This window comes from Rhincodon typus, chromosome 12 (genome assembly GCF_021869965.1).
Source record: "Rhincodon typus isolate 14 chromosome 12, sRhiTyp1.1, whole genome shotgun sequence".
Taxonomy (NCBI): domain Eukaryota; kingdom Metazoa; phylum Chordata; class Chondrichthyes; order Orectolobiformes; family Rhincodontidae; genus Rhincodon; species Rhincodon typus.
The window spans coordinates 34,977,829-34,988,172 of NC_063343.1; the positions used below are offsets into that span (position 1 = coordinate 34,977,829).

Here is a 10,344-nt window from a genome sequence, read left to right on the forward strand (position 1 = left end):
GCCTAGACCCTTCATCAGAAAACTGATGAAGGGTCTAGGCCCGAAACGTCAGCCTTTCTGCTCCTATGATGCTGCTTGGCCTGCTGTGTTCATCCAGCTCTGCACCTTGTTGTCTCGGATTCTCCAGCATCTGCAGTTCCTACTATCTCTAAAAAATACTTAGTTTGGTTTCGCCAGGTCTACCCACTCCTGATCCAATTTCAGCTTTGGTCTGACTGGACAGAAGAGCTGATTTCCATTGGTGATATAATAGTAATTTCCCCTGGTGTCAAGGCAGCAATTAGTTAAGTATGGTCCCAATGCACCCTAGTAAAATTGTATTCAATGGAAATTAGGGTAAAACTCCATTGATTAGAGTCATCTCCAGTATAAAAGAAGATGATTGAAATTGTTGGAGGCTAGTCTTCTCATTCTGTGACCATTGCTGCAGAAAACTTTCAAGGTAATGTTCTATGGCCAGCTTATTTCATAATCTTAATCAGTGGCCTTCTATCATTAGACCAGATGTATTTGCAATGTCAGCGCAATGTCCAGTTCCATTCAGTACACCACAGATAATAAAGAAGCAGTCCATGTCAGCATGAAACAATACCTGGATAACATTGTACTTTGGCTGACAATTGGCAACAAACATTTGTGCCGCACAAGTACCAGACAATGACCCTCTTCAACAAGGGAGAGTCAACCTGCCCTTTACATTCAGTGGTACTGACATTGTTGAATTCCAAATCATTAATAAACTAAGGATCACCATTGACTGGAAACTTTACAGGATGAGCCACATGAATATGGTAGTTACAAGAATAAGTCAGTGTCTGGGAATTTTGCAGGAACTGACTTGCCTCTTAACTTTCCAAAGTCTTTTGTGGAGTCACTTGTTAGGAGTGTGATGGAATATGCTCCACTTGCCTAGGTGATTGCAGCTCCAACTACATTCACAAAGCTTAGCATTATCCAAGGTAAAGCAGCTTGTTCGATCGACACCCAATCCAGCACCTCAATTTTTCAATCCCTACACCGTCATGCACCATGTCTATGGTGTAAATCATCAAATGAATGCACTGCAGCAACTCTGTATGGCTTCTTCTGCAGTACCTATCAAACCCACAGCCTCAGCTACTTGGAAGGATAAGAGCAACAGACACAAGATGCAGTCCACCACCTGCAAGATCTCTCCAAGTTTTACTCAATACACGTTTAGAAATACATCCCTATTCATTGATCATCACTGAATCATACTTCTGGAGTCCCTATTTCACAGCACTGTGGGGAATACCTTCACTACACTGATTACACTAGTTTGGGAAGGTGGTGGTTCACCATTCCTCAAAGGTAATTGGGAGATAGACAGTAAATGCCAGTCCTGCTAATGCTGTACATGAATGAATGAAAAAGATTGTTGTCCCCAGTGAGTGATAATATTCAGAGACCATGGTAGTCTTCCAGTTAATGCTGGAATAAGTAATAAGTATTTTGCATTTACTAATTCACTGTTTTGCAGGTATTATACCATAATTGTGATAGCATAGCTTTGAGAGTAAGATAATTTTACTAAGAAATTAAAGTACATGATATGCTGGGTTTTGGCAATCCTGTTTGCCAATTTTGACAGAATACATTGGTGCAGTAATGTACCGCACTATACACTATTAGGACAAGGATTGTTTATGTTTCTCCTGATTCGAGAGCTCAGTGGGTTCACTTGTAGTGATATTAAAATGTAGTAGCATTTCTAGAAAAGGAAAAGTTTGGGGGAGAAGTGCCAAAGTGGTAAGGATGTGGAAGTTAATGATTAGATGTGTGTCCATGCATTTAATTGGCAATATAGCAATGTGGCAAATCAGAGTGTAAAAATATCTGTGAATGCTTTAATGTTTACTCACATGAACATAAATGTTGTTTCATGTTTTGGATATCAAGAAAATCTTTAAGGTTTTACTTTCAGAAATTTAAGGAAAATTCCTCATAGTTTTCACTGTCTTTATTGACTGCAATTAAACAATTCTATCTATGGGTGGAATTTCTGCTTTACTTTGGTCATTGATTTGGGTGCAGATTATGTCCAAAAGCATGTTACTTTTGAGAAATTATTTTTGCAGTTTTTAACTGAAACTTATTTGCATATCACCAAATGTAAAATTTACCATGAACCAGCACAATCAGGAAATATTTGGTTTTAGTTTTAAAATGTTGTTTTAAACATTAGCTAGACTATTTGGGTGATAATTTGGTTTAAGTGGATTTAATGTAGATGGATATGTGCTAATCACAAATAATCATAATTCTTAATCAATATTTAGTCATAACTTACAAATAATTAAATTTTAAACACCTGACAATGGTTTAAAATATACGAAATAATTTGCTAGCAGTAATGTCTACAATAGCCAGTTCCTAGTCAATTTAAAAAAGGCGGATTTCAATTCAAAATCTTAAAAGCTTAATTTTAAGAACCTCCTTGAAGGTTTGCAAGCTAATGTATCTAGCAGAAATTAGCAATTGTGATGAATTCAGTTTGAAAGCATGGCCAGTTTTGAGGACAAGGTTGGCGTCTGGTGCAATGATTTTTAAACCATTGAAAAATATTGCAGAAGCTATTTACACGAAAACAATTTGTGCTTGATCTTCTGCAATCTTTTGCACTGTTTTGATTAGCTTAGGGTAAAATACACTGACAAAACACTCCAAACTATGAAATGACCAGGTCCTTATCACTGTTGGTAGGAATTTACTGGGAGTTGTAGAATCACATAAATTATGCCACGCTCAATCAGATTTTTAAAACAAAAAGAAATACTCTTTAAGTGTAATTTTGACATTGGACTAATAGTAAACGTAAATATAGACTGAAAAATTCTTCTGACCAATATGTATAGATTATATCAATGGGAAATCCTATAATATTTACTTAGTGCTGTGCATTCAGAAATTACTGTATTTTATAATTGAGCACTTGCTTGTTTCAAACTCAAATATTGTAGTGTTTCTAATATGGCAGTGAAAAAAAAGGCTAATAATTATATCCAAAATTTGTACTGTTGAACCCAACTGTAGATATGTTAAAGAAGGATGAAACTCAGTTAAAGGCAAAAAAAAATCGATGCTGGAGATTTGAAATAAACAGCAAGGGCTGAAAAAATTCAGCTAGTTTGACAGTATTTGTGGCGACAGAATCAGAGTTAATGTTTTGAGTCTGATATGACTTCTTCAAAAATAAACCATCAGTTGTTGTGAAATACGTCATTGAAAATAAAACAATTGTCATGAGAAGCAACTGAATTTTATTGATAACTGAGTTTAAAGCCTTTCTGAGCACTACCATGTACTATTGTAAGGATACAAATTTTCATATATAACTGTCTAAAATGTAAATTGCATTATGCATTCTTAGAAAGTTATTCATTTTCACAAAGCATACCTTCAATCTCTAGTTTTCCCTCCAGAATCAGATTCTATTTACAGTTTGTTGGTCTCTAAGTTTATTTCTAATTGTTTTCATAGTAGTAGTTTTGTTTGAACATTTTCTTCGCCCCCTATACCTCATGTTAAAAACATCATTGTTAGGCTCTGCCAGTAACACATTGAGTACCTGAGGCAAGGAAACTGAAAACAATTCCTGATCTGTGCAGAATTGACTGATGAGTGTGCTGCTGGTAACTACAACAGCCTTGTTTAAATGCAGGAACTCAAACCTCTGATGGGATTGCATGTGGGTAGATTTTAAGTAAGATTAAGATCTGCTTTGGTACATCTCATGATTGAATAATCGATAAGCATTCACTATTAAAATACATGCAGAAATAATGGTCACTTGGACAAGTTGCTAAGGACAAAGAGACGTCTGCCCTTGTAGAACCCTTGGGACTCATCTATTTCAAGATGGGGAGGGCAAAATTGGGAAGAAAACATTTTTAATGAGCATTGCTTGCCAGCTGATATCTTTAGCATCCTGAAATTTATGTTATGTGAAATTTATTCAGATCAGGCTTAAATTAAATTATATTTTGTTTCATTATATTGGAGAAGTAATGTTGTTCACAGTGTTGCACAACCATGCCCCAAGAGTGTTATTGCATTGCTAACTGTATCTTTAATATCTTTTATACTGCAATTAGAAGGGAAAATATAAAAGTTCATGCAGCAATACATAAGCATCAGATACTTTTAAGAACTTTCCTTTTGTGGGCAACTTTTCTGAGTTTGAATAGTATTTTCATAATAGGCCTTTCCAGAAATTAGTGGTAAAAATGGTGATGAAGGCTCTTAATAACAGTGAGTGGTTTTCATGCAGTTTCCAATTGGATAAACTGTTATATTTATGGTGAGAATGGTGCGGCATGAATAAATTCGTAATAGAATGTTTTTAATGATACATTGGATATATTTGACTAAATGTTTGACTTTTAAATGTGCGTTTAGTAGATTCAGAAGGCAGCATTTCAGAAAATGAGTATAATGTTACAGCTAAGGCTCAAGTACTGTCTGATAGTAAAATCTGTTATTGATAATCTGGATTCAGCCTCAATGTATCAATTCATTATTCAGCAGAGCGGAAGAAATAGACCAATCTATTTCAACACACAGTTTACAGGTAACAGAAAATGTGGAGCTGGAAAAGTGCAGCAGGTCAGTCAGCATCCGAGGAGCAGGGCTTCGGCCCGAAACGCTGACTTCCCTGCTCCTGGGATGCCGTCTGAACGGCTATGCTTTTCCAGCTCCACATTTATTGACTCTAGCTTCCAGCATCTGCAGCCCCTACTGTCTTCCAGTTTACAGATAACAATTGATAACCTTACTGTGCTGTTGAGCAGACTTCCTATTAAAGCAATTGAAGGCGAGACTGCCAAGGTTCTGGCTTTACCCTTGACCAAAGCGATACCAGTATCACACAGTGACCTCCAGCACAGTGTTTTAATGCACTTTAAATGGTATATTTAGATAAACATTACTGATTTCGAACAATTTAGCCCTAGAATTTAGTGTCCATCACAGAATATAAATGTCTTCACCAGTGTAGTTTCGTCCCCTCTCAAGGGATCACCTTGACAGATTATTACTTGGGTGAGTACAACGTTGTTGTTGCATAACTACCATTAAAATGTGAAGAACACCTCATTAGAAGAAACGAAGTTGATTACTCATTGCTGTTCTTGCTTTTATAATTCATTTTAATTTGCTGCGTGAATTTATCATTTTACAACATCACTGTGGATTGCGAGTGTGTTTGATAGTTGAATAATTTATTTCAAATTTTTGGGTCCCCTATTAGAATATATCTTATTACATATGCATAGATGACAACTAACGAGGATTATTATGCCCAAATGATTTTAAAAATAAGTTACAGCTGCTTTTTCTCGTACTGTGATGAGTTAGCTGTTCTACTGTGGTTAGGTGGCCTTCCTCGGATGAAGAAGGGAAAATTAGCCTGGATTCTTACTCGTGACTTCAGATTCAAGTGTGCATGTATAATTATTAGCTTTGGAGAGGGTTGGTAAGCTCAACTGTGATTTCTTCCTCAACTGCAGACACCCACTGACTAAGCTCTTAAAGGAAAAATTACTATATTAAGACAGGGTGCAGGGCTCCTATCTTCAATCTTCATGTTTCTCCCTGATATAAAGACACAGCTTTCTGAGAGAAAGAAAACAGGGAACAAGACTGGGAGACACAAAATAGAAAAGATTATTGCAGGGTATTTTCATTGGTGGTTGCAAAATTCCATTTTTTAGCTAACAATCATCGATTTTTTTTTTTCCATTTTAATGGCTGGTTTTCAGAAAGAAGGAATGCAAGTTGAATGAAGGACTGATCCACTGTCTGATTTCATACTCTGGGACATTAGCAACAAGCAAATCAATGCAGATCTTCACAGTGCAACTGATGAACAACTAGGGACAAGTAGAATCATTGTGGCTTTAATTGGATAGAAGGCCCACTGTGCACTGTATAGCCTTATGACTAGACATATACATTTTAATACAGATTTTTTTTAAAAAAAATCACAACCCTAAACAAAATATGCTGCACCAAATGTGTAGAAACAGCATTTTTTTTCTCTGGTGCATGTGAAAGAAAGTGATTTGTGCAGTCTTTTTTTTAGAATATAGGTGGAAAATGTGATGCTGAGGAGAAATCTATTTGACAGTAGCAAATATGACACTGGAAAAGTGAGTGATTTTTCTTTGCTGCCCATTCTGGGCTAAGGTTTCCTATGTACCTCTTTTATAATCTGGGTGGTTATTCGAAATAGTGTAGTCAAGTCTAATTTTGTTAAGAAAAACACTTGTTCTTAAGGTATTGAGCATAACTGAATCCTACTTTACCATGCTAGGGATATTCCATATAGACTATTAACAGTTACTACTGATTACTTGTTATATTAAGTAATGATTTCCATTTCCTTCTGTTTTCAGAAAGTGATTCTTCCTTCAGGAGCAGCATTTCGGTGGTTCCAGTAGATGTGAGCACGCAATTCCCAGAGTTGTGTCATTAAGTGCAATGTGTCTGCTTGCTTGTATTGTCTCAGGCAAACATTGTTGGCTGAAGTAAATGGACGCACCCTGTGTTTTCTTAGAACCAAAACTCTTTCTGCAACTTTCATTCCAATTTTTATGGAGGTGAATTTTATGTTGTAAGAATGAATATCTTTAGTCATTGTACAATGTGTCAGTGCTATTACAATAAATCTGTAAAATGCAGTACCAAGTCAAAATGGGCACAGTATGGACAATCAGATTTTATTTGTTTGATGTTGATGTCTGTTGCGTAAATTGGAAAGTGCTAGGAGTGTTTAGAAAGTTAATTTTACAGATATCTTTTAAGACTAGTTGACTGAACACACTGTTCTAGACATAGCACAATGGTTAAATTACATGCCTTTTCCAGTCTACCTTTATTCTATATTTTAATGCATATTTCCCCAGCTGTCATTGAGTTGATCGTTGTATCATGGCACTCTTGACATTGTAGTCTTGGACACTTAAGTAGACATTAGAATATAATTTTCATAATTTTGTTTATAGACATTTTTGTAAATTGCTGAAATAATATCACTTCCGTGGTGGTCATTAAGCCACTGGTTTTCATGTAAAATCACCAGCTTCACACCTATTGCATGGTGCATTTTGTAATGATTTGGCTGTTTTTGGCTGTTTTGTGTAGAATATTAGTGTTTCTTTTGTGTGTGTCAGATTTCAATTTGCAGCTCATAATCTTGCATGTGGCACTTGGCATCCCTTATGATGAGCAGACTGATTTCTGGAAATGCTCTTTAGGGAGGTTAGCTTTTCATAAGCTAGCAAATTTTTATGTTGCTTCTGGTACAATGATACACTTAAGACCCTTATTTTAATTGCCTGCCAAAGAAAATCAGTGCCCCAGTGATATCTAGGCATGGTGAATCATTGGAATCCCTTGTTTGTGAAATCTTTCAAACATAACGGCTGTTGAATCACAAAAGCATGTCATTTTAGTGACACAGCATATTACAGAAACCTTTTAAAGATGACTAAAGGAATCAAGGCACTACACTTGAGAGGAGGGGCAAAAGCATTTGTCAGCAAGTAAATACCTTTCCTCTCAGATAAATTGCATTTTGTTGAATGATTAACAGAGAGAATGGTATTTATATGTATACAACTTATGTTGAAAGGGGAAAGAACTACAGTACTTTGAAACAAATGGTGCCCACCTTGGCTATAAGAATACTCACAACTTAAACTCACAACCCCATCAAATTGAGCACTGACCCTCTACTGTATTGCCAGTCCTCTCCACATAAAAAAGTATGTGACAAAACACAGACTCAAAACATAATTTTAAATAAAATTATTTAATTTTATTTAATCTGTGTTCACACACCAAATGTAGGATCTATGTGACCTGTTTTAAGCTTCAAGGAGCTTCCAGTTTGTGTTTAAGTCCAGAGTCAGGGTCCAATCTGACTCTTCAACCAAGTGGATTTAACAAGTAGTCTCACACTTGCTGCCTGTGGAGTGTAAATTCAGTGCAGGGAATCCCCTGGGGGCATTGTAAACCAATTTACCTCAGTTGCAAAGTTTAGAGAGAGTTTCCCCTCCTTACTTTCTTGACAGTCAAATTACTAATTCTTATGGGAGAACTGTGGACTTTTGTCTATTCAGACATGCACAGTTCTCTCTCTCATACAGGACAGCTGAAATTTCAGCCTGGTGGAAGCCAAGCAATGTAAACAGGAAGTGTGAACAAGTGTGCATGCTGTAAACACACCCATTAATGCATGCACTAATGCTTTTTAAGAACTAGAGTCAAAAATTTCTTTATGAAAAAGCACTGATATCAGTAAACATCATCTTTTTGAAACACTGGTGGGGTTGGATTAAGAGAATCCTTTTTGGAAGGTAGCACAAAATAACCAATAGCAAATGGATTAGAATACTGGGCAGAGTGGAAAGTTGCCTGTTTTGATCCACCTCCCAAGAAAAGTTGTACCCGCAAGGAGTCTCAATGGGTGACATCAATCATCTTTGTTTGGTATGTTTAAAATAAAAACAGATCTCTTTCTGGCAGCCGTTGCAAATGATTGCTAAGCTGAACTGGTAAAAATTAGTACTGACAAGAGCCAGGGTCCAGAAACAATTAACCTGTGATGAGCCCAATACTATTGCTGTGCCATGTCTAAAATGTATACTTCTTTTGTTATGCTTATTGAATAATGTATTGGATACCAAAATATAGTGAAATCTGTTTGTTTCCCAGGAATCACAATAAAGTTTTTAAAGTCCTCATAAGACAAAGAAGAGAGAAATAAAATGATTGTTGTAAAGCCACAATTCTAAGTATGTACATTTTTCAATGAGTCAGTATTGTTTCAGGGTGAATCATGATAATGTGCAAGAACATTTAGCTTTATGGAAAGGATTCAAACTACTTCAAAATAATCACTGTTTAAGGGCCCTTGGCTGTTTTGTGTCAGCTTGAGCACTGATTTTTTTTAATATATGTTAATTCAGAAAATGCCTTCCAGATATTGTGAGAGGTAGCAAAGCAAATGATTTGCAAAGAAACACACAAAATATATGGATATAGTTTTTTTTTCTAGTTATGTAATTAATTTCAGTGTTGTAAACTGGTCTTAAGATTCGTTTGGTATGTTTAAAGCAAAAACAGCAAAAGAAAATGGAACAAATTATATGCATCAGCAATATGGTGTCTCGTCTGTAGCAATTCTGTATACAAATAAAATAAGTACTGTAAAATTTAGGTTTCTCATTTTTGCTTTCATATTGTTTTTAATTCAATGCTAATTAGTGAATGCAATATTACGAGTGGTAATCAGTCAGAAGCCAGCAATAAAATAGCCCTTGAGCTCAGGATGAATGCTGTGTCCATAAAAATGGCTACTACTTTTTGATAGGGTTGCTACAGCTCTAGCGAACAACATTTCCAGGGTGTTAGGATCTGACATGTTTTTTCCCATGGTTATGCTCTCCTGAAACATTAAATATTGTTTGCAGTTCTGTAAATATCTTGTATCATGCTGGTTTGCAATTAAATGCCTATTTTCAAATTTGTAATAAGGGCTTCTAATACAGAAAGGTCAAGTCAATATGCAGTGCCATTACTTTTTGTCATTTCCTTATTCAACAAAAATAACTTTAATTTTGGTGGTGGTGGAAGATGAATAGCAACGAAATTACTACATTCCGAAACAAAAGTTGGGAATTGATCTTGAAGTAACTGATCCAATATACACAATACTCTTCTGGTTTCTCTCAAATTGAATTTTGTTGGGCTTTGTTCTAACTGAACATTCCCACCTATCATCTCTGTGCTCACTGACTTACTTTGGTTTGTGGTCTGGCCACACTTGGACTTTAACATTTTAATCCTTGTTTTCCAATGGTTTCACTTCCTTATCCCTTTATATCTCTGTAATGCCTACATCCTGCTGAAATCTCTGTACTCCACTAATTTTGGCCTCTTTTGTGTTTCTGATTTTGATTACAATTGGCAAGTGTGCCTTCAATTACATGAGCTCCTCCCTAAACTTATGTGCCTCTCTAATTCCCCATATAAGATGTTCTTTACTGTGTTAAATGTATGTTACTTCAGGCAACATTACTTCAAGTATTTCAAAAGCACTTAATTATCTAAAATGTTTTGGGATGTCCTGAAGTTACAATAGGTGCTATATAAATGAACGTTAATTCTTTTGCATGCTATCTGCCTTTCATTTAATTTCAATGTGTTTTGTATTTGTTAATCAATTGGATCGAATTTAATGCAGCTAGTCAACCAAGCTAATGTCTGAAGGTAACTTAATTTTCAATTTACCCACAATCATTAGTGTCAGTGTGATCT

The 10,344-nt window shown here is 35.8% G+C and overlaps 1 protein-coding gene across 1 annotated transcript in view; it reads left to right on the forward strand.

Moving 5' to 3' along the window:
• The window catches only part of cxxc5a (CXXC finger protein 5a), a 19,713-nt gene extending 10,487 nt beyond the window's left edge, over nucleotides 1-9,226 (forward strand). The window contains exon 3 of the mRNA XM_020527602.2: nucleotides 6,417-9,226. Coding sequence (XP_020383191.1) covers nucleotides 6,417-6,461 — 45 coding nt within the window. The 3' untranslated portion in view covers nucleotides 6,462-9,226. The remainder of the gene's footprint in view (nucleotides 1-6,416) is intronic.
• The last annotated feature ends 1,118 nt before the right edge of the window (nucleotides 9,227-10,344 follow it).